The sequence below is a fragment of the Hippoglossus hippoglossus genome, chromosome 15 (genome assembly GCF_009819705.1).
Source record: "Hippoglossus hippoglossus isolate fHipHip1 chromosome 15, fHipHip1.pri, whole genome shotgun sequence".
NCBI classification, from domain to species: domain Eukaryota; kingdom Metazoa; phylum Chordata; class Actinopteri; order Pleuronectiformes; family Pleuronectidae; genus Hippoglossus; species Hippoglossus hippoglossus.
In genome coordinates, this window is record NC_047165.1 from 15,722,118 (window position 1) to 15,747,750 (window position 25,633).

Below are 25,633 nucleotides of genomic sequence, written 5' to 3' on the forward strand. Positions count from 1 at the left end.
ATGTACACCAAAGTACGACATTTCTCAAGTTCTTATTAAAAACTACTATTTAGATTGTAAAATGATATCAATTGGTTTATATGACGTCAGCGACTCGGCAACTCGTAGGGCTCCTGTACCAAACAACTTTCCGATATTATAAAATTGGAACAAACGAATTAAGTTCATAAAAATACATTTGTTGGAGAAAATAATCCTAAAGTAGACATACATAAGTAGAAGAAAAAAAACGACAAAGTAACAACAAAAATATTTAGTAACATAAAAGTGACTTGCCATTTTCATTATAGTGAATATGATTGTGTACTTGGTCATCAATGATGTTAACAAACCTGAGACAAGTTTATTCGTGTAGAATGTCATCTTATAAAAAAAAAAAAGAAAAAAAGAGAAAATAAGAAAAGTATGAAATATTAAAAGAACTGTATTTAAATCGGAATGTGCAGGAAGTGAGGACAGGCCGCAGGTGTGATAAATGGACGCGTTGACTCTCATGCGGACACACGCGGCAGGTGTGTGTTCTCAGAGAGAAGTTATTTTCAAATTCCATCCTTTGCCTATTCGAGGACAGGGACTAAAGGACAGAGGAAAGGCCTTTTCTTTTGACTTCTCATATGATTCCGCTGACAGAGACAGCCCAGCATTTGCATCCCAGGAGAAGGTATCTAACTTCTACCTGATTCTCGTCCTGTAAGCTTTTTTTTTACCTGCGTGTTTTTACTAACCCCTTCCTCTGCTGCTTCAGATTTTTCATGACTTGGGCTCTGATGTGCGGAAAGCTGCATTTGAAGGTTTCAACGCCTGTGTGTTTGCCTATGGCCAAACAGGCTCAGGAAAATCTTACACCATGATGGGTCACACTGTTAGTAAGGCACTGTCAGCTTTCTCAGCACTAGAAGGTTAAAGTGGCAACTTGCCCTGTAGCCATCTTATGAACATTATCGGGTTATTGCCTCTGCCAAGGAGGTTATGTTGTCACCCTTGTCCATTTGTTTCTGGTTGATTTGTTTGTTTGTAAGCAGGATCACGAAATCTACTCAATTTCCATGAAACCTGTTGGAAGGATACCATTTGGATCAGGGACGAATTCATTACCTGTTTGTGCTGATCTGGACCAGGGGGCAGATTCAGGGATTTTTTTTTCCACTTTCTGTAACATTGCAAAATAGGAACATTTTCAACACAGTTTCCTAGAGAACAATTCATCGATCTTGATTAAAAAAAATCAGGCACAAAAAGGGACCTGATATCATAGCAGTGTCTCAATTCAGGGGCTGCATCCTTCGGAGTACGCGGTCTACCTGGCTAACGAAGGAGGCGGTCTTCATGGATTGACTAAGCCCCTGAAGGGCAATGAATCCTGGGATAGGTTGAGCTAGGAAGGATCCACCTGTTGGAGACTTAATTTCTCCGGGATGGAAAGGCACTTTTGTTGGCCTGGAGGCCCCAGTCGCACCGCTGTGAGGCAATCAGTCTTCAAATGCAGCCTCCGAATGATGTGGCCCCTGAAATGAGACACAGCTTATGAGTGGGTGAAATGTGGTGCGACTTGATTTAATTAAAGTGGACTGTTGGGCCTTGGTCAAGCTGTAAACGCTCTTTCTGCTGTTCTATTTTCCACCTTGAATCTCAACTGTGGCCTTAAGGTTATAGCCCTTCAAACACTAGGGATCATCATGCAAGGGGTCAGAAATATTCCAAGCATTGAGGAGGTTGCATCGTAGCTCTAAAACAATGTGCACATAGCAGCGACTCCTCCACACCACATCAGAAACGGACTAATGGCAGCCTCATCAGACTTCCCTCCCCTTCTCTCCATTTATCTCAATGTGTTCTCCCCACTAATCAGAAAATGTGATGAGGGCAGCAACCCATAGCTTTTCTCTCCTCACCTTGCACAGCCATGGGAATTTCACATTACCCAATGAGGTTTCATGCTTGTCTACCAGGAGGCTTGTGCAAGGTCATCAGCGGCGCTGCTGTCAACATCGCAGATAATTATATATGCCTCTTAATGCTCACTATCTGTTACTTTGTAATTAAAACAAGAGGGCGTGCAGCTCCGAGTGGAATTGCTTTATGCTTCAGTAATTCCATATCAGATGAGCGGTTGTTTGTGTTGTTCAGTAGTCTTTACATGTGCTGAGTAGTGGTCACAGCCTCGCATAAACACTCAAATTAAGAGAATGCAATGGGAGCAAAATTAAATTGTCATGTAAAAGTACACTATTTGTAACACTATCGTTTTGTGATAAGAGTTCTAATTGCGACATTTTCTGCTTTTTGATGTGTCAGGGAGATGAAGGTTTAATCCCACGGATCTGCGAAGGCTTGTTCCGGGAGATATCTAATAGAAGTGATGCTGTGTCGTTCCGTACAGAGGTCAGGTAAGGGACAACCACACACACAGCAATATTTCTTTTTATCTTTAAGTCACGGTGCAGGGCTGTTACAGATTTACACATTTAATTAAGTGTTAAACTTGTCAAACACTCAAAGCTTTTTTTTGGTACAGAGCACATAGAGGTGGTGTGGTCCAGTAACACTACTGAATCCAAAGCTATTGCTTTACACAGAGTGATTAACTGATCGTAGATTAAATATAAAAATAGCATAGTCTTGCCATACTTAAATTACTAAACCAAATACGAATAATGCTAAAGGAGATAGCAGCTAACAGAGATGATGCCTCATCATCATGGTGGAGGTTTGTCTCATGCTATTGTGAAAACTGCCCGAAAGCAATGTTGCAAATATATGCAAGAAACAAGTAGAAGTCTTATTTTCATTATTATGAAATTACTCATTGAGCTACAGCACCTTTTCCTAAGTGCAACCAAAGGCTATGTGACTAACCAAACTGAATGCACATGTGGAATAAAAAAGCACACCCTGTTCTTTCTACTCCCTTTATCTGACGGTGATTAGCCTTTCGGGCAGAAATAACAATGATAAGGCAGTTTTCCGTTAGTGCGTTGTTCTGTTTTTCGTTATAACCTAACTGTAACATGGCCCTTTTTAAAGGCAGAAAAACATTAAGGATCGATTACAATCACAGTCTCATTATAATATCTCTTTCAGGTCTCAGCTCCGCTCTTAAATGATTATTGTTCGCAGATAAAAATTGAAGATGTGAATCTTGTCAAACTACTGTGAAAACATTATTGAGCCATTTGGTTTCATCTGTGCTGCTGGCACATTATTTGGGTTTAATTCAACTCCAGAATTGGGTTTTTATCTGCCAGGCCCTGCCAGGCCTCGCTTCAGAAGATGTTGAATAGCTCGAAAATGAGTGAGGGATGGCAAGTTTGACAAGTAACACAGTTGAATTGTAATTTTTTAGGATTCCTTGTACCCAGCAAAAGTGTGGCTCACACATCAGTCTCCAAATAGATTGTACACGTGTTGTCATCAGGTAAATTAATGTTAGTGTTCCAGGCAACAGCAGAGAAATCCAGTGTTTGCATCAGGTAGACAGGTTATACTAATTATTAAAAACTCTTTAACAATCCCGATGCACCCAACATAGATTATGGTTTCATAGAGTGTAGTTTCCTTCATTACTTAATTGCTCATTTCTCTGTCACGGCTCCACTACTCACAGGAATGAAAATTTGTAATTTAGTTTTGCTTTCTTCTGAAACCTTTTACTGTCTTTTGTCTTTGTGCCATTTAATTCCACCGCTGTTAAACCTCATCATGCATTTTTTATTCTGTAATAAAGATTATAATAGAAGAATCAGAAGTATCTATGTTAATAATCCCCCCCGAGTTTAAAGATCGTAATAATGGAAGCTATACCTCTAGTCATTTAGAAACCATCTAATATCACAACCGGTCTGAGTTGTCAACACTGCCAGAAAACAACCTGCGTGGCTACATCCAGAGGATAAGGTTCCTGCCATTTCATTATTGTCACACATTCCTAAAGCCTAATTACTTCATGCTTTGCATTATTTTCAAATCAGCGACTCAGATTAGTCCTTTTGCTCAGTGCACGCACCCGCCACAGTATTGATTGAGGTGCTCTGCTGTTTGTTTATTCAAAGCCATGCAAGCAGAATGCAAGCACATTTTTGTCCGTAAACCCGCTGCTTCTATTTTCATGGTAAGTAGTAAATAGCAACTTGTTTTGTTCCCACCTGGTGCTGTGCCATTCACATATCTGCATTCAGACACTTTATTCATTTGTTCTTTTGTGGCCTTGGTGCAATCTTGGATCGGATTTCTGTGTTTCTGTCTCGGCACCAGCTATTTAGAGATCTATAATGAACGTGTGCAGCACCTCCTCAAGAAGAGAGCTACACCTACGGATGGTGGAGGTCTGAGAGTGAGAGAGCACCCCAGGGATGGCCCCTATGTTCAGAGTAAGTATTCAGTTATACTCCACAACCACCCCAGCTGAGCTTGAATGCATATGATCTAATACAGGAAACTACAACTTGTGTGTAGATCTGTCCAAGCACTTGATGCATAACCACAGTGACGTGGAGGACGTGATCACTCTCGGCAACGCCACAGCCAGCACGGGCATGAGTGACTTCAGTAGCCGCTCCCACGCCATCTTAACCATCAGCTTCACACATCAGCTTCAGTCTGCCATGTCTCATGTTCTCAGTTTGAATTGGGGTGGTCCACTGTTAGTAAAGGCCATTCCTCCTGAGCTCTAATTAGCATTAAGTATCCACTTTGTGAAGTGATCACTTTCAACATGTCTTCATCTTCAAAGTATTTCTCTTTTTTAATCTTGAAGAGTCACTTTTTGTCGTGATGCTGCTTCCTCTGTGAAGTCGCCTTCCTCTGAACTAAACAGTGATTGCTGAATAATGTTTTTTTCCTGTCAGAGGCATGGTTAGAATTGGAGTTGCTGCATGAGACGTTAAGTAAGATCCACCTGGTCAACCTGGCAGGCAGTGAGAGAGCCGATGCCACATGCACCACAGGCACCCGGCTGAAGGAAGGTGCCAACATCAACAAATCCCGGGTCACCCTGGGGAGCCTCATCTCAACTTTGGGTAAATGGCTGTTTACAGTTCCTGACACAACCCAACACCATGTCTTAATCTAGTACTGAAATCGGTGAAGCTGCTTTCAGATCTGCACTGAATTCCGGACATTCTCCTGAAATTCAGATTCCTGAAGTCCAGAGAATGTCGAGACTCTAATGCCCGGACAGCGACATACATTGTAATATGATTGTATTCAATGTGGGTACCATGATGTTTGCTGCGTAGTCACTCCAACTGTTTAAAATAAGTCACTGCACTTTGCTGCACTTGATTTTTCATGATAGGTTTTGCAATCAGATATTTGCTTCAAATCCAAATTGTTTTTTCATCATTTGAAGAAAAAAAAAAGTCTGATCTGATTGGAAAAGACATGACTGTAACGAAACTCTGTATTGAATTTTATTCAGGATCTTAACAAGCTCAAAGTCTTAGTGCAAACCAATAACATATTTTGAGGATTAATATTTGTTAGTGACACTTTTGCTCTCACCTAAAGCTGGATGAAACATTTCATTTATTACAGGGAGTTTTTCTGAGTCAGTGTTTTCGTTCTGTGTGACTCCCCAGCTGACCTCAGCGTGGGTGGACAGTTGACAAAGAAGAAGAAGCAGATCTTCATTCCGTACAGAGACTCTGTGCTGACACGGCTACTTAAAGACAGCCTGGGTGGAAACTCTATGACTACTATAATTGCAAGTATGTACTTTATAGATGTTCATCATCTTTTTATCGTTTTTGTGAACCACATAATTCTTTTCTTTTTGTTTTTCGCAATACGTCCTCCCACCTCTTGGAATCAATATGTGCATATTTCTCCCTGGTGACCTGTAATAGCAGCCATTTCTCCTGCTGATGTGAACCACGATGAGACCCTGAGCACTTTGCGCTACGCCGGTCGAGCTAAAAACATAGTGAACTCTCCCACAGTGAATGAAGACGGCAGCGTGAAGGTTATCAGAGAGCTGCAGGCAGAGGTAGCCAGGCTCCAAAGGCTGCTGGAAGAAACCAATCAGGTCCTGCATATGTTCAAGCTCACCTAAAAGGCCAACAAGTACACAAAACTATATATGTTGACGGTCTCTTATTCAAAGGTTATATTGTCTGCTGGACTGTCTTTCACTACTCCAGGTCTCCCATGGGGAGCTGTCTTCCTCTGTGCTAGTAGAAGATGAGCTGCATCAGAATGAGGCAAAGGTGAGTCATACTCTGTGTGAGTGAAGCACAGGGGTGTTTGGGTGTCTTACTCTGTAAATAATGCACCTGTTGCTCCACCAGGTTCTTGTACTGACCAAGGAATGGTATAGTATCCTGCAGGTACAACAATTATTATTTCATATATTTAACAAACCAGACAAATGCACAGTGGCTGCACAATCTGTGATTTTGATTTGTTTTAACACTGAAAGATCAACCACAGTTGATCACAAATGAATGGATTTTTTTGGTATACATTTAATTGTGACATCTGTCATGCTTTCCTAATCCTTAACGTGAATAACTAAGCCCGGCATGTGCCTGTGGCCTCATCCAGACCAGCAATAGGAGCTGGTTTACCAGTTATTCTGACAAAGGCCACATGAGCTTTTGTGTAAATATTCTGGAGCCAGTTTAAGATAGGTTAGATTTTAGCGGCTGTATCTTTAAAATTTTGGACATGATGTAGAGGATAACAAAGCACTGGTTCAATGAGCCAGTGGTAATTTTTTACTTTAATCAAATAGTATTTAAAGGTCAACCATATACTTACAGTAAAACCCTGTTTGTCATGATTTTTCTTCTTTGGTACAGCCACAATAGTTTGTGTACCTGTTGTAGGTTTTTCTTTCCTACATTGTTTTCTATGCCACCATTTTCCATTTAGCAATATGTCATAAACTTTTCTGTAAATCCAACATGCAAAGTTGGATTTACAGAAAAAGTTAAAGAATGATGTAAAATGATGCTGTTTGAAGCTTGATATAGAAGGATATTTAAAGAAATATAGAAACTAGAAGCCCACTGAGTGCACAGACTGTAAAGGTTTCATTCATATTAACACTAACAATCAACTGACCAGTAAGCTCCCAGCAGCAATTTTGACAGATTGCTGCTTGTAGTAAGGACATCCTACCAGCTGGTGTCACTGCAGGTCTGGTGAACAGCTGCAGCCAATTCATGGACTGGAAATGCTAATAGGAGTAGAGTCAACCTGGCATTTAATTTAATTTTCCATCCATTCAGATTTAAAATGCATTCAAAAGCCCTGTTTGTGTAATGATGGTGAAGTTAGTGTGTGACAGTGTTTGGGGAAAGTGACGAAGAGAAAGAAAACAGGCGCACCGTCTCCTACTACCCATTGGTTTCTCTGAGGCCAGGACAGGGTGGCAGCATTCACGCAAGAACTCCAGCTGCAACCACACAGTTTACACTGAACACTTTTCCTCTGTTGAATTTGTGCCCAACCTCCCAAATAACACCAAATGTCATCTGTTTGGGGCTCATCCTGTTCAGCCAAGTAGCCTGTTGCATTATGCATTGAGCCATGAAGCGTGCCAGTCATGACGGGCACGGAGTTACTTCTTGTCTCTATCATACGTGCCAGCAGTGCATTCTGTCTCTCTGAGTATTTGCATGGGTTTAAAGTATTGTGTTGATGTGGCCTTTGAGAGATGACACTGAATAGATTTGTGTATTCCTGGCTTGTAGCAGTCAGTAGTGATCCTGTAGGTCAGGAGATGAGTAATAGAAGGCAGATTGCTTTTATGAAGCCATACGTTTAAGAGGACGACGTGTAAGAATTTTAAATACTCTATACATGAATGTTGGTTATATATGTGCATGGCGGGCAATTAACATTCTACTCTGTATGGTGGTTAGGTGACATTTAGTGGCTCGACAGCCCTTTATTCATTACAGTGTATTGGAACTCATTAGCAGCTGTCACTGCTCCTAATTAAGAGGTCTTGATTATTGACATATGGCACTTTTGTTTCTGACTGTCTGGCATATTAATTAAAGTCTCTGTATTGTAAATCTGTTTGCATGGTCAACCAGTGATGATTTTACGCTCTGAGGCATCGTCCATCTCTGCTGGCAGAGCTGAAAAATAGGCCTTATTTAGATCTGCGCCCATCCATAAATGCACCTGATATGATGCATGATACGACGTGACACCCAGGAAAAAAGGGTCACTGTACTGGTGACCGGCAGGCACACTGGTGTTGCCGAACCTGAAGTGTTTGATGAATGACTTCATGGATTTGACATTTGTCTTCATGGGCATTTGCATTCTGGTCAGGTGAAAAATGATAAGTGGGATTCCTGCACGGAAATCTGCAGAGACAATAGAGGTCGTGTTTCTACTTGGTTCAGTACAGAATTGGCTTTTTTTTTTTTAAACAAATGGCATTCAAAGTTTTTTATCAAAAGGAATGATCCTTACAGTGTTACCCATAGTGCACGTTCTCCATCTCCAGCACATGCTTTTTAAATTGAAAGCAGTCTTCTCCAACTCTTCGTCTCTCTATATATTTTGTGTTTAATTCATTTGATTCTTTTGCTGAGAGCGAGATGAAATTTTCTGCTTGGGCTGTAAAGAGACAAGTACGAAGACGAGCTGACCAAGAGCGGTGTAAACAGAATTCTGAATTCTGTATTCAAAGCAGATTTAGAATGCAAAGTTATTCATCGTCAGCTTCCCAGATTGGTTACAGGGCATGTGGGGAAGAGAAAGTAATTAATATGAGATGGATTCCAGAGCTGCCTCTTACCAGTCAGAGGCGGAAACAGATTGAGGAAAACAAAATAAGGCAAGAAGAGGGTAAAGTGAAATGTTCTACTGCAGGGGTATTTATATAAATATATATATATATATACAGACACAAAGATGTGTGCGTTCACGTGTGGAGTTGCTTTTCTCCCTCCAACAAACCATGCGGGGAGAAACCTCCATTTCACTAAGATAAAATGAACTACAGTGGTTCTTTGATCCTGGTCGTCTTTGTATTTCCCAAACCCGGTACAAATCGGCACAAAGGCACAACTTAAGTTCTGAATGCTCTGAGGCTTGTTCTGTTTAATGTCAGTGTCAGCAGTTGCATACATCATAATCAGTCTGTGTACGATGTCAGGACTTCTACATGTTCTTATCAGCAGGTTGCCTTTGATTATTCCCACAACAGGAAATCTTGGCTCCAAAACAGATGAACTTGATTTTCTTCATTAAATTCTCGAAAATGAGTTATTACTCAGCGTTGTTTGAAACACACATTGGGAACACATGTTAAAGATGTCGTGTTCATGCAAGGACTAAACTCTACTTGCTCCAGCCTTAAAATCAACTGGTATAGACACAAGTTATAGAAATATTTGGAATTTCAGGATATATTGTCCGCACGTGCAAAATGACAACTATCATGGGACGTGTAGCAGAAGAGCTCCAGATGCATATAAAGGCTTATGGCTGCAGCATCAAGCTGATTACACAGCACATTCATATTAGGATATCAGAATACAACAACCTTATCTAGGCTGTTTTTACGTGCAGCACATGTGCAAATAACAAAGTTTAGAATAAGAAATGGAAAGCACTGTTTCAGTTCATTTTTCTACAAATTAAAATAATGGAATACAGAATATAACCAATCATTACAAACAAAAGCCTGAAAACTGGCCATGTAATTCCCATTCACCTTTTTATGCATTATTCACTCAACCTTCCCCTTTTTCTAAAGAGTACCAGTCTGGGATATAAATGCAGCTCTTTCAAGGATATTAACCTTTAAATGTAACAGAGCAATTCACACGCTGAAGTTTTTCCTCTTGTTCTGAATTCAGTACCTGCTCATCTTTCCTGTTGGTAAGTTACTCTACTTGACAAGGCTGGTGGGCTGTCGGGGAGAGAATCAATGGCTGGCCTTGTATGGCAGTGTTTTGAAATGCATATTAACCAAGTCGGGAACCTGTGCTGTCAAAGTGTGCTGAAAAACCCATTAAAAATTCTGCCCAACCACAGATGATGGCTTTTAATGGAAGCCCAAATGCTATGAGCTTGGCTGCCGGTCTAGGCCGCAGTTAATTACAGTATGTCCACCAGCTGCCTCAATCTGCACGCCGATTTTTTTTTGTTCTCATCTCACACACACACACACACACACACACACACACACACACACACACACACACACACACACACACACACACACACACACACACACACACACACACACACACAGAGACCGAATGACTAACTGTGTGGGTGTGGTGAGGATCAACTTTCTTTGGTATGTGTGTGAGTGAATATGAGGAGAAAATAAGAGGATCTCATCTTTTGCTGGTGTCTGAGGAAAGTGACACAGTGCATTATCTGCCCGGCTGCTCCTCACCTCTAATGAAGTCTGTGAAGAATCCCTTTTAATTAAGTACAGGGTCTGGGGTCGATGCCTCTCCTCCTTTATTAGAAAAAAAAAGAATTTCTCCCATCTCGCAGTGAGCAACGTGCTGCTGCTGGTGGACACATCTCTCACTCCAGTCCAATATGAAACCGAGCAGGAGGTGGTTGAAATAGACTAGTTTATGCAGAGTGTTGGTTGTGAAGCCTCCATACAGTATATGACATTTTCTGCTCTGCCTCATGGGGAGGTACTTAAGATAATCCGTGGCAATGTGAAGCATTAGTCCACCAGCTTAGCAGAAGAATACTTCTGATGGGGCCTCTCATACTCGAGTAGACTCTGGGTTATTGAACCTCAGCTGGTGCCCGAGGAGGAAAAGGTTACCAGCCTTTAACACTTCCCTCGGGAGTTGGGTTTCTCTTCATGGCGTGTTTCAGTGTGTCTTTTTGAACTTTGCAGGTCATCCCAGGCCAAGTGTTTCATTTGTTGTTGAATAATTTGAGTTTTTACTGCAAAAAAACCCCCAAAATCATTCCGTCTGCAGCCTATCTGGCCTTTTTCTTAAGCTTAACTCATAGCTTTTTAGTCTGGAAGGAAATAATACTAAAATGACATTTCACACAAAGTTGAATCAATATCACCTCCAGACGGACACACGACAAGGTGGTGTGACTCATGCTTTATATTTCCTCAGCAACAATTGTTGGAGGCAGTGAAGCAGTTTATGGAGCAGATCAGAGGTTTAAGTGTGGCTGTCCTGTGCTTTAGAAATGGCTTTCAAAGATTAAATCAATTTCTCGACTTCTTATCGCATTTCTGCGGCGGTGCTGTGACAACGTTGAATACATATTTAGCAGGGATTCCTGGACAAGCGGAATGTAAACATTAATTTCTGACAGAATTTTGAGTTGTGATTTAGCTGTAGTGTTTCTCAAGGTGTTTTCAGATATGAACTCTGGAGAATGATTCTCTGCTCGGACGCGTTCACAGCAACACAAGTCTCCAGAGCGTCTGGGTGAGGGGTGGCGCAGAAGCAGGACGTAACATATTCATTTCGCTGCAGAAATAACGTGTTAGTTTGCGAAACAACAACACTGGGGTCGGCTCTCATCACTAAAAGCTGTCTGCAGACTTTTTACTAGAGGGCTGGCCGGAGAAACTTTGGAGAATGTCCGGAGCATCTCCCTTCGACATTTGCTTTCTCACATACAGCCCCTCCGGATAATGTCAGGAGATTATACGGAGTTCAGTGCATGTCTGAAAGCAGCTTTAATGTGACACTAAAGTACAGTATGAATCAATAGTTGAAGTGTTTTAATCTTATGAAAGAGACTTATGATGATTCATTTTTCAAGTTATTAACTTTCCTCATCTAATAGCAGCATTATTTCTAGGAGAAAAGGCCTCTGTAGCTCTGTGTTTAAGCGGTGGCATTTCCACATATAAAGCACCGGATTTCACTTTAGTTTGACCTCATGCACTCAGACACTCAGCCACTCAGTCACATTGTGAATGACATGGAACGCGCGGAAGTTTGTTCATATTCTTTGAAGCTGACACACTTCACAAGCTGGGGAGTGTTTTTATTGCAACATACAACGTTGATAGCTATGTATCAATAAAGGCAATGGCTCGTGGTATATAACCCACCTGTGTGTAAGTGTGTGTGGGTGGTGGCACTGAGTCTGTTTCACTCGCTGAACACAATGTACAGTTTGACTCTCATCACGATGATCTGAATGATTTATGGTGTCTCTCTAGCCGTTAGCCACTCTGCTGCTTCATGGCGACACATGGTTGGAACGCCACTATGCTATGTGGCCTTCAGGGAAGGAAGAGCAGTCATAAAGAATTCAGTTTTCTGCTGGTTGCCATTAAATGTCTGTCAGCATTTTTGTTTTTTATTGTGTGCCATTTCAACTACATTCTATTTTTTTTAACCCACTAACTGTATATTCTCATGTGTCTTTTAGGCGGAGGCTCTGAGGAAACAGGGGAGTGGAGTGGTCCTGGACTGTCAGCAACCTCATCTAATCGGCATCGAGAAAAATCTACTCAGCACTGCCATCATCCTCTATTATTTGAAAGTAAATGCAACATTTGCACTTAATATAATTCACATATTTACCTCCACCAAGGAGGTTTTGTTTTCATCTGCATTTGTTTGTTTGTATATTATTAGGATTACGCAAATAATAGACTTAACCAAAATTTTGTGGAGGGGTGATGCATGACCATGGAAGAATGGGATTTTGGTGTGACTCTGGATCAGGTGGTGGATCCAGGATTATGTTTTCACTGTCTTTAACATTGCGAGATTGGACGTTTTAGAATAATTGATCTTGGTAAAATAGACATGTTTAGGGGAGTGATATTTATGAGTGTGTGCATTTTGCAGATTCAAATAAAAATCGTGATCTCGTGAATTTAAATGTCATTTCATAAGGAGACTGTTGGCCATTGGTGGAGGTATACAGCCTGAGTGCCATTCTAGATATCAATGCTTTTCCCAAATCATTTTCAACTTTGTCAACTGGGTTAGGGTTAGGGTTATGACCTTTGAACCCTCACTGCAGGAAGGGATAACCCTGGTCGGGAGTGACAAAGCATCATGCAGTCAGGATAGTGATGAGTCAAGGTTACTGTGATATATCCCCAGCTGCTGTGTTTTCCACTGGGCTGAAAATAAGCAGCATTTCGTTGTATGCTTTCATATTTAATTGCAGTGCTTCATGGGCATGGGCTCCTCAGTGAACACTGTGTGCTTGATAACCGTGCTGGGTCTGTGACTCTGATCCCTCAGGAGGGTGCACTGTGTTCAGTCAATGGCTCTGTGGTCACCGGTCCCTGCCAGCTCACTCAGGGTAAGCACTTCTGCAAAGATTATATGCTTTTGATATTCTTATAATGAACGTAGGGGGGAGTCATATCTGCAATAATGAAGATTTCTCTCCCTCTTCTTCACAATTATTTCGTCAGTGGGAGGCAATAACACTTCCATCCATTTGGAATGCAGTTATATGAGATCACTGCATCGCATCTGCAAATGAAATCCACTTTATGTCCCTGGCTCCCCCACGGCAGCGCTCTCAGGACATGAGTGGATTGTGAACACAGCTCTCCACAGGGCAGATGCCATTTCTCTTACTAAACATTTTGAAGGGCGAGAGGCCCCAGACAAAGCTCCAGACAAAGCCCCAGGCCCTCCATTTAATTGGCAGATGGAGTTGATAGGGCCGACAGGTTTGAAGTGGGCCAGATCATTAACCTTTCAAAGGACAGAGCCAAGCCGAGCTGAAACTCCTGCACCCCTGAGCCGACCCTGCTTACCGGGGCTGGGAGCTTTCACTTCGTACTGCTTCCTCATCCACGCTGCTTTGCTTTCCAAAGATAAAAACTGCACTCAGAGCCAGGCAGCGCAGGGCCCGGGCACGCTAGTCTCTTTATAACCATTTCAATTTATCCAATATCCCCTTCAGAAATGGCTGCATCCGAAGCCATTTTCTTGAACAAATGATAGTAATTTTCAGTCCAAAAGCAGCTGGAATCCATTACAGAGTGTCTTCTCAGGTGCTTTGTCACTCGTCAGAAGTCATTAGTAGCAGCAAGATTAGTATTTGCTGTGGTGAGAGAGGGGGTGGAGAATGAAGACGAGACCTCGGGAAAATCTGTGGATATGGCAATATGAACGGGAGTCTGATATATAAAACCTAATATCACTTCAGTTCTATAGCCTTACAAGACTTCTAAAGTTTCCTCGGACCATTTTCTCCGGGTAAATCATCCCTCTGGTCCGGGTCCCCGCCAATCTCACTGGAGATTGTCTTCCTCAGGGCAATTCATTCACTTTACCTCAGCAGTGGAGGATATTGTAGAACTTTAGAGACTTTTCTTAAGTTTTCACCAGTTCAGTGCAGAGACAGTTTGCTGCAATCCCACAATGACGGGAACATTCCCGTGGCCAAAGCATTTTGCTCCACACTTCTCTATGCATTATAAACACTGTGCCACACTGACAATGGTAAACTCTGTCCCTTTACTATCACTTGAATCCATCTAGAAACTTGTCACATTTTACCGTTACCATTTTTTACGGGTTATGTTTTTAAACTTTACAAGAAACATTGCCAACTTCCACCTCCCCACTCCATATCTCCAGTACACTGCCTTCTAAATTATTAAAGTAGAATTTATTGAATCTGTGAAATGGGCTCACAGCTATATAATTCCAGTGCCGCCTGTTTATCTCACACACAGGCTCAAGTTGTGGCTTTTCTCATAGCACCACTAGCTGCTGTAGTTGTAACCAGGAACAAATAATAATATCTTTAAAAGCAAATCCCTTTAACCTTAACATTATCACCAACCAAGGACTAATGCCCATCCCTAATTAGGTGACTTTTGCTCCTCTCAAGATTTAAAGGACCATTTTTGTCGAGGACCAGAACGCACTGTGAAACCAGCCCCTTAGATTAAATTTACGCCTCTCATTTACCCTGTTTGAGAGAATGAGAGAATAATCGTGATAATGAAAGCACAGCACAGGGAGGCTGGATGAAAAGAGAGATCATTACACGGAGCGATGCGTCCTGGAATTTAAAAATAATTATAACCACGGTCTGACTTACTAGAACTGAAACTAACACAAAGTAGTCTGTACAGCAAAGCCACAACTCTGCTCCCCTTAATTGAATAATGGGGATGCAGTTGCTCCACTTGCTTCATTGCTCAGGTGCCTATACTCGCTGCGTGATGCATAATTCAGTAGATGTGGCAGTTTTATACTAAATATAACCTTTTTTTAAATGGTTTTGGTTTGCTCCAGGTAGCATCATACAACTCGGAACTTGAACCAGGTTTAACCACCCGACTGCAGCTGCCCAGCTCTGAGAGAGAGAGAGAGACGCCAGGTACAGACAGAACTTCACACTGAGGTACTGTCTTTCAGCCACATCTGCATTATCTGTTCTTAATATTGCACAAGCAAGTCAGCATCACACACTTTGTTTCCATAACTACCGACTGTAATACCTGCTTCCTTTAGCAAACACTGCTCGGGTTGAGCTCTGCTTCACACTCCACAAAACACAACCAGTGCAGATTTATCATCATGAAAATAAGAATCACTGCCGCTCTCTGCTGCTATGGCTTGTTTTTGCCTGTTGAGCATGAAACTCTGATTAACTGGCTCACAAAAAAGCAGCAGACCAGCACATCATGAACAGTCTCTCCACATTGTTGTACAGTGTTCGACCTCAGAGAGAAGGCCAGGTGCAGCGGCTTTCAAAACCAGAAGCTTTTCATCCATCTTGCAGCAGCTCCCTCCTGGCTCTCATTCACTTTCATGTGTTTTTAAAGATCCATTGTGTGAATGCACACTTGCTCCTGAAGAAAGCACAACCAGTGTTTCTCTCCGATAAGTCGTCTGGAAATGTGTGCTGCCAAGCCTGAGTGGGTTTGAGAAAAAAGTGTTGGGAAATTAATTCTATCATTTAAAATGGGTAAATAATGCTTAAAATGTCCATCCCTGGAAAACACGTAAACTTGAAAATGGCAAATTTAGTGCAGTTTTACATATAATTCCTTTCCTGTCTTGTCATCCATAGCTACAGAGATATGGAGAAATGCATTTAAAATGCATCTCAATAATGAACAGTCTAGAGTTTTTATACAGTGCCTATAAAAAGTATTATACTCATTTTACAGCATCAAATCACAGATGTAATTAGGATTGTTTTAATATGGATCAACAGAAAAATGCCAACTTTAGCAGCTTCTGCAATAGAAGCTGAATGTTAACATTTTGGATAACTTTAACAAAAGTTGATGTTTTGAAACCTCTGTTAATGAAGTGACTATGATATGCGGATATACATGACTTCTACTGCTATACTACTCTTTGTATTTTCAAATGAAGTTCTGGTCTCATACATTTTCAGTGAGCTATATATAAATAATTTCAGCTCGGAAAGAAAAGGACTTGGTTAGTGAATAGACAAACTATAGAACGGACATTTCCTCCTGTGCTTCATAACATGTTATGCTGTAAAATGGATTCACACACCATTGTATAGTTCACAGCTCTACTTCTGCAGCTTCCTGCTCTGCATTATTAAAAATGGCTGTAACAGCAGAGTGAAGTACATACATCTAGGCCCTGCTATGTCTGAGGAGAGTCTTTGCTGTTAATTTTTAACATCTATTCCAAATGAAACACTTCCACATTGGCTCAGTCTGAATATGTGTGAGCACACCCAGACTACAGTGATGTCTGAAAAGTGGCGATTAAAAGTCGATTTCAGTAGTATCAAATTCTATGACATTCCCCTCTTGTATTGTAGAGATACTCTTTTACAAAGACTTTAAAAACTCCACCAGAATGGACCAGACTGTGTCACTGCTGCTCTCCTGCCAGCCAGCATGAATGACCCTTTCATTTTAGGGACATATAATAGTTTCATGCTGCTGATCCTCATTTTCTGAAAAGGCTTTGATTGTTCCAGATATGAGATTTTGATAATTCTCCAAATGCCGTTTAAGTCCTTCAGTGTCCCCTCTTATGTTCCGCGAAAAACCGTCATGAATACTGATGACATACAGAATATACTATAATTAAACCATTGTAATTGCAAATCTACCATAGGCAGCTGTCACTCATTACTGAAACATCCATCAGACTTTCATTTCACAGTGCTGTCTCATTTTGTCGTCTGCAGAGCGGGGCTGCTGTCTGCCTTGAGCCTGCCCCTGACTGACATGTCCAAATCCACAGAGAATCTGTACAAAGTGATGCTGCAGAAACCAGGGTGAGACTTACACAGACATGTGTGCACTCTGGGACTCAAGTACAACTGAGCTCCCTCCACCCCAATCTCCATAATACGCCTGCTTGTTGAGCAGCGTTTATCGGCTGCGTGGACCAAATCAAAGCCATAAATCAGGGCAGCATTTCTGTGTGGAGAGGTGCGAACATGCAAAAAGCCATTCTGAACTGTTTAATGCTGAGCCAGTGGAAATCACAGCAGGCATTTCTCCTTTAATGTCCCCAAATGGCCTCTAGTTGAATAGGTAGTAAACTGCCCAATGTCCCATTTCCAAAATCACTGCAGTGCACCTGAAGTTCAGCTTCATGGAAAATTTCCACTGTGCTTTGTAAAAAAATAAGCACTGATTGGAAGAGAGGCGGTTTAGTGTGTGATGTTAAATTTCACATCATGAGGTTTACAACTGTGCCTGTTGACTGCAAGTCATAACATGGTTGAAAGCTCTGTAAAATCTAGTACTATGAATTTTGAGTTGAGTTTATTTGTCACACAACAGCAGTTATCCACAAATATGGAAACTTGTAGCCCACTGTGTACGGAGAAAGGCCTGTCACAACAGGCGGACATTGCATCTACAGATAAAACTAGAAAGGAGTATGGAGAGTGCATACCTCTGACCAGGCCTATCTAAAAAGTGTCAGGCTCCAAAATGAACTGGGCCAGTTACTCCTCCAAGGGTCATGCCCCACCCTGCCACAAATTTCATAGAAATCAGCCCAACATTTTTTGCGTAATCCTGCTAAAAGACAAACAACAATGAAAGCATTTATTTTGGTAAATGATATTATTTAGATCAGTTGTACAACACTGATAATGAATGGACTGATAGAGAAAAACAGACTTCACCAGTTTGCACCTGGGTTGTCTAGTTCCTCTTTAAAAATGTACCATCAGGATAAATTAAAAGACACTGTGCACTATCGCCAAACTGTGAGAGCCATATGCTAATGTGACATCTTTATTCGCTGCCACTGCCTTGGAACTGTGTGACAGGTCATTGATTTGTTAGTGTCCCAGTGTTCATTGAATCAGTGCCCAAAATCCAATTGACTCCCTGGTGATTCACCATCCACTGAAGAAGTGGTGAGTAATTTGAGACACGCCTATCGTCTCTAATGAAAGGAAATGCCTGAAGTTTTACGTCATGTGGAGCTGTCTGACCTGTAATTTCCCCTCACAGTGCTGTATCCCTCAGAGAAGCAGTGCTTCCAGTCAGGTAGTTCACATTGCTTTAAGTGCGATATCTGCAACCCTGACATTGTTTTAAAGAATAAACTGTGAATCCAGGTGTGTGTGTAGAGGATTAATACGAGGCTGCTATTAGACTCTCTAAGTGGTAAAGGTGAAAGATGGAGAAGGGATGTCCGAGAGTGTCAGTGTCGGACAAAGAGTTTGACTCAAGTCTGTAGGCATTAATGGCAGATCAGTAGCAGGACTGTCAGACTACGAAACGTACAGTAAAATATACAGAGGTGAATATGCACAGCACACTGCAAAATTAGCTTTATTTAAATTTTTCCTGAAAAATGTTGCACGAAACTCAAATAGCAGTCAGGAGATCGCATACCTCCGGCAAGGCCCTACAATCCCCTTAAATTCAATCAATCTGTACCAAATTTTACACACTCATCAGTTCCATAAATGTGCCTGATTTATTTATTTTTCATCAAGATCCATGAATGATTCCCTGGGAAATCAGTCAATATCTCAAAATATCTCACAATGTTAAAAGTTCCTGGATCCACCGTGTAGATATGTATTTTACCCTTGTTCAGCTTGTTCTTCACGTCCCAATTGCTGCAAGGGCATAATTGATGTTATGGTCTGCCCATCATCTTGGAAATAGCACTCAGTAGTAAATAGGAGCAAATTGAATTAAAACGGAAGCTGTGAATATCCGTTCAGCTGTGGGAGTGACACAATATCAGTGACCTGACCTGCAGCAGCTTGAGGGGCCGCTCCATAGCAACAAAAGTAACCTACCCATTATCGGCTACATCAGCTGGACCACAAAGTTTATGACTTGAGAGTTTTGACAGAGAGAGGCTAACTGCACTGACCTGAACTTAATGCATGAGACCACTTCACATTTTATTTATCTAAGATTAAATCTATATGTATGTTATATCCAGCTGCATTGATGTCAGCTGAATGCAGAATTTCTCACCTGGCCTTGCAACAAGTCCACATTCTGTTGTAATAATTCAAATTCCAAGTACATTCACATTGTTAAATGGAGGGTTTTGCTCCTCGGCTATGATGTGTTTAATCTAGAAATACAAACTTTAGTGGTTGCGTGTTAGAGCAAGGTAATGTAGCTGGGTCACTGAGTGTGGCATTTATAAATATGCTGGTTTGCAGAATATGTCAATGGACAATTCCCCTTTGACTTTATAGATTGGTTTACGGTGAAAACCATTTTGGGGAAACATTAAATTATCCTCATATTCTTAGCTTTTAGTTTGGCAACTTTTATGCTGAAAACTCCCAGCAGGGGCAAGAAATGACCTTTTGTCTATAATGGCAGGGTCCAATGCTTGTGTATTGTGTCCTTAAGACCCGCTGGACCCAAGGCAAGTCGGGACACTAAGAGCTTCCAGAGTGGACCAGCTGGTATTTGTTCCATGCTGCTTTTAATGGTCTCCTTGGCTCCGAGAGTCCCTCATCTGACATCCCTCACAGTATCTTCCATCTCTGGCCAGAAAGCCAGTGAAAACTTCACAATTTGCCTTCTCCGACCGCCAACAGGCTGTTGTTAGGTACTTAGATCTCTTAAAATAGCGTTTTTAACACTTCTTAACGTCCATCAGGCGAGGAACTCATGTGACAGCTATCACCTCCTGCCTCAAGTCATAGTGCAGCCACACAGCTTAAAGTGAGAACGAAAAAAAATCACATATTTCAGAGTTTGATGTCTTTGTAAGTTATATCTGTCTCTTTTTGTCAGTCATAATTCTCTAAAATATCTTAGCTAGAGTTTCATAAAACGGAAAAGCTAAATAAACTGGAAATGTTGGAAAGTATAGTACTAGATGTTTTTTAACAGGTATGAAACACTGTAGGACTTCTTCGTGTGTACATGGTATGTTGACTAGGGCGAAGATGGAAGAGGAGCTCAGCCAACAGGAGGTAGCTCAGCAGCAGGTCCAAGAAAGTCTGAAAAGACGTAACCAGGACATGAAAAGACTTCCAGAGGAAAGCAGTAGGGTTCCACATCAACAGAGAGCAGAAAAGAGGAAAAAGGGGGCAAGGATGGAAGAATCTGGTAATGGGTAAGTTAGAGGGAGACAAACTGTGCTGCCTGTGGTGACGTTAATGAACCTCAGTCATTCCACAACAAGAGCACTGCAAACCTCTGTGTGATTGATGTATGCAACGGAAAAACGGTATCAAGAAAATCTGGTCAGCATCTTACGGTAGGGAATACTTGCTGTTAACTTCTCGTATGCAAGCGCAAGATGGCTGCTTTGCATATATCCTTTGTCTGTTTGGTGTGTGGGTTGTGCACGTCCTCAGAAATTACCCTGACACGTACGCAATGCCACATAAAGGTTGGGGCAGTAGCGAGTCCTTGACAGGGTCAGTGTGCACGTCATCAGGGACATGTCATCAGTGACAAAAATGGCAGAGAGTTTTGAAGACAAGCCATGTGACCATGTCCGGAATTGTCCACGTGTCTGATTTAGGGTTCTCACATAACACCTTCAATTCCTTGCTTTTCGCTTTTTCTGTCTTAAAATTAGCCAAATGTTAATCTCCTCGAGTGTCACCAATCCTGAAGTGCCAGGAAGATCGGTCTGATTCAAAGATTATAGAGCAGAGCGTTTACAATCTTTAGTCTAAGTTCTGTGATGTGCCGTCTACTGGAATCCTCCAGTAACACGCATAGTAAGCAAATATGTGAACAATAAATTTCACGATGCAGGCTGTTGCCTATGGATACGTGTGGCTAAACAGCAAGTATATCACAGGCCTTTGGCTGACAAGTGTAGGACATCCTTTCTACTGATCCTCAGGATCTGCAAAAATCCCTTGAAGCATCACTAGGACCTGAACTGTGTCCCTCTTGTAGTTGTCAGTTTACTGTCAGAAATGATTTTGAGCTGTATATTTGTTTTTTGCTCCCCCTCCAGAGTGCCGAGCATTGTATGTAAATCCCCAAATCAACATGCACAGATTCTATTTAATTTCACAGCTAGTAGAGTGGCTCTGATCCCATGCAGCCATTTGGACTGTTTGCTTTTCAAATCTAATGGATGGCTTTTGTGAAGGAGGGGGTTGGGGGGGCTGTTGCAGTCTAGTCTTTTGCTGGCAAACTGTTTGAAGTCTCCAGTGTCACTCCACAGTAAATAATTAAATCTGCTTCTGAAAACAAAGAGCCTGGCAGCATGTGCGAGCATATAACCACGACTGTATTGTGCACATGCCTCCCCTTATTAAGATGCAGTTTTTATTTCCTGAGTATGAAATGTATTATTTCATTCTTGTCTCTTCACTGTGTGTTTCAGTCTGATGGATAAGCTGGATGCAGGCACGGCAGAGCCCAAAGTGCCAAGTAGCTGTCTTACATCCACCTCAACAGAGAAGCTCACAACTACAGTATGATTTCACTTTTTTTATACAGTTATTAAAAGCCCTTTATTTAAATATAACAGAAAAGTAAATGAAATCAATAACTCCCTACAATTAAATATAGCTTTTTATGTGTTTTTAGAAATAAATTATGCTGAAACACAGTTTGCATATAGTGGGACTTTGTTCTACAGTTTTCCTTCAAGACACTATATTAGTTGTAGTGTTAATTGTTTTTGTCTTTGTAAAAAACTGAATAAATATCAATACCTACATCAGCCCCCCCCCCCTCTGCCCCTCCAGCCAGGCCCAATGCACGTTTTTATGAGGCATGAAATACCTTTTTCCCTTTGATTGTTTGTTTTGTTTATTATGCACACATTTAAACCTATTATACTTTCCTGTAGGGGTTTCAAAGAAATTACACGTATTTTGTGAAAGCATATTACAATGAGAGCACTTTGGAAATGCCTCTGTTTTCACATGTACCTTTTTGTTCCTCTCTCCATTTCATGCATGCACATGAAAATGGATATAATGAATGTTTTTGGAGTATTCAGAAATAATTGAATACATAAACAAACTCATGTTTTTAAAGGGAGCTGGTTGAAGAAGTTACTTTAGCTTCTTAGCAGTGACCTCAATTATTGTATAGTATAATTCCATTCCAACAGGATTTTGAAATTATGCTTTACACTCATTGTGTCTCCTTTTTCTCATCCACCTACACAATGTAAACTAGGCCATACCTGGAAAATATCCTGTCCCTCACACTTGTTTTGAGTTGGATGGAGACACACTTCAGGGTGGGGTAAACACCAGGGATGGCCATGACCAGGATAGGGAGGTGTGTCATAAATCAAGGCCAGAGCTGATGTCTGAGAGGCCGTGGAGAGAAGCTCAGACTGGGGCTGGAGTTTCAACTTATAAGGGAGAGGAGGTTTGGTCAGGGGATGCCAGCCTCCAGCAGACAAGTGTCCTGGGCCCGGGTGATGGATGTGTCATGAAGCCAGAGGGGAATGCTAATGAGATCCAAGGTGTTGTGGCTGACGGCTACAAGGGGAGACCCGGCTCTGGTGGGAGCTCATTAGGCAGCACGTCCCACCTGCAGAGCAGCACAGGAAGCAGCTCCATGTCTGTCCTACCCCAGACCAGCACTCAATCTCAAATCGACAAAAAGCCTCTTAGCAGTCAGGCGCCCTGCCATCCACCCGAGCAAACAGTCTTCGAGGGCCAGTTTCGCTGTGGAGAGATGGATGAATCTGGACATTGGGCGGAGATCCCGGGAGTGTGTGCAACTGAGACTGCAGCAGCCACAGCACTCAACTCAGGACTGGGCTCTTTGGTTGGCAGAGTTTCGTGGATGGTCCAAGATGCGAGGCGTCTCCTTTGGAGCTCACACACAGTATTGCAGCAGGTCAGGGAAGAGGGACTTCAGCACTTTGGGGCCCGACATGTTGTCTCTCTGGCCAGGGACAGTAATGTTGTGTCTGTGGTGAAGGACAGCCATGTCTTCTCAATGGTAAAAGGGAGCTTTGTCTTCTCTTTGTTCAAGCATAGTCTCATTCCTTCCACAGTTGGATAGCTACCACATATACTGATGAGGCAGCTGAGATTATTAACCCTGACACCACACAACTACCAGTCCTTACACCAACACAAACCATTAGCAAAGCAGAAGAATTTCCAGATGATGCCCCGCTAATCCCAGAAGATATCGGGACAAAGAACGAGAGAATCGGGAATCTGCCTCAAGACATGGCTGATACAAACCATGGAGATAAACGGATCACAGAGCTGCTGCCAGTGAAACATATCAGTCAGCTGGAGGTTACCTCTGCATTTGAAAACGAAGAGAACTTCAGGTCTGTGCCGAACAAAACGGATTTCCAAATGTTCAGTCAAAGGTTGATTGAATTTCCTGATACCCTTTGGAATCTGCGACCCCTTCCTCTGCTAGACATGATGAATGTTTTACATTCTTTCATTTCCACACCAGTGATCACCTGCCAGAAGATTGTAGCTCTCTTTTGGCTCAGTGTGGCTAAATGCAGCCAACCTGAGCCCTGTCCTGCTCTCCTGATCCTGGCAGAAACTGGCCTCTATACCCTGACTACAGATTCTGAGCCCCTGGTTTTGTTCCATCACCTCCCCTTGTTGCAGCTGAAGCAGGTACACAAAGGCTTAGCAGGCCAGAGTCTGCGTTTGATGGGCTCTACAGAAGAGAGCATCCTGGGGGTCTATACTCGCAGCCAGAAGCTGACCAGAGAGCTATGCTGGGCCATACTTTGTGCCATCTGCCCTGGGGACAGCAGGGTCTCTCAGCACTGCTCCACAGAGACTTGATGAGGATGTCTCCAGAATGGCAGACTCTTAACCTTACCTGACCTGCTGATGGAGGCTGAATTTAAAGTTTGCTGCCAGTTTCAGTAGAGTCTTGCTGCTCTTGTTTACCTTCTTCATTTTCACATGGGTCAAGAAATGGTCCCTCTAGGAGAAATACAGCTACTACTGTACACAAGTGTACAGGTGTGCATCAGCCCCAGTCCCCGCACTGAGCCCCTTGCCCAGCTTTTACTGACTGATACCCACCTTGGTCTGGTACAGGAAGATGCTGTCTTTCTCCCGACTCCAAGCTGTGTCACCGTGCAGCCCTGCCGTCCCCTATTCCACCACTTAACTCTTCGTCAGCGCTCAGATGTGCGCTGCGTGCTGGTGCATGATGAAGACAAGCGTGGAGCTGTCAGGCTGGATGTAATCCTAGCAAATGTGAGGGGCAGGGGTCACCCTGAAAGCATGACTACGGCAAAAACCCCGCCTGCACAAGCTTCAAATTCATCTCTGCATGCAGAAGTGTGGAAATTAACTTTCAGTTGCTCCACTGAGGCTGCCTGCCTGATTAATCACTTGTCAAATGTCTGATCAAGGACTGAACAGCCTGTAATGAACAGCCCAGCTTGAAAACTTACTCAGAGGGAGCAATGGCAAAAGTACATCCCTACAGACAGTTCAAAGAACGACTTCACTGTTAAAAAAACTATGGAAACTATGACCTACTTTGAAGTTTCTGCATGATTTGTTTCTCTACAAGTTTTGGTCATTTTAACGTCAGCCTACATGGCTTTAGTACTTTAGGAATATATTGTCTTCCTACCTCCCCATTATTTTGTCAAAGAGGTTTAATATCTAATATTTGAAATAATCAGGGCCTGAATATTTTTGAAGGATTTTAGACCAAATGCTCTCACTGTCATGATTACTTTAAAGGTATGTCAGGTTGTGGCACATTTTAAATATTTTATACAAAAAACATCTCTTTTGAAATGGATATGCTTAAATGTGTTTGTAAAAAATAAAAGGAAGGTAAATCCACTGCGGCTCTGGAGTTTTGTTTACCACTTAGGATGCAGATAAGCTCTGATAGGTGAGCTTTTAGCTTTGGAAAACAAAGGATTCAGAGTCTGATGCATTTCACTGCTTTCTCTAATGTCTAATATTTTGTTTTCCTATCATCTCTGTGAGGCTTTCTCTCTCTACCCTCCTCTCTGATGTTAGCTTTGAATAGACTCCTTTTTACTCTCAGCCTCTTCCTCACTGTCTAGGATGCTACAGAGAATATATATATATTGTACTCATTATTACTGAGCTGCCTAAAGATGTATTCTTGTCTGAGGTGAAGCTAAACCTCCACTACACAGTTACTGTCTGTGTAATGGCTTAATGGATTTACTCCTGCCAGTCAGCATTGTCCTCTCCAGGAGGAGCGGCTCTAAATTCTGGAGAGGTTCATCTGAGCTGCATCTGAGAACGAACCTGAGGTTGATTCACAACTCGAGAGTTGAAGCTAAAGAGTGTC

At 42.0% G+C, this 25,633-nt stretch overlaps 1 protein-coding gene across 1 annotated transcript; it reads left to right on the forward strand.

Moving 5' to 3' along the window:
• On the forward strand, window positions 1-24,865 carry kif16bb (kinesin family member 16Bb). The gene is given in 21 exon segments (XM_034608968.1): window positions 1-12; window positions 572-661; window positions 746-862; window positions 2,296-2,387; window positions 4,252-4,367; window positions 4,453-4,584; window positions 4,845-5,015; window positions 5,577-5,705; window positions 5,844-6,022; window positions 6,138-6,203; window positions 6,285-6,323; window positions 12,355-12,468; window positions 13,185-13,245; window positions 15,207-15,209; window positions 15,628-15,652; window positions 17,098-17,187; window positions 20,301-20,477; window positions 20,722-20,784; window positions 21,714-21,760; window positions 23,941-24,149; window positions 24,151-24,865. Coding segments are annotated over 21 exon segments (2,481 nt in total). The 3' UTR covers window positions 24,700-24,865.
• Window positions 24,866-25,633: the final 768 nt, after the last annotated feature.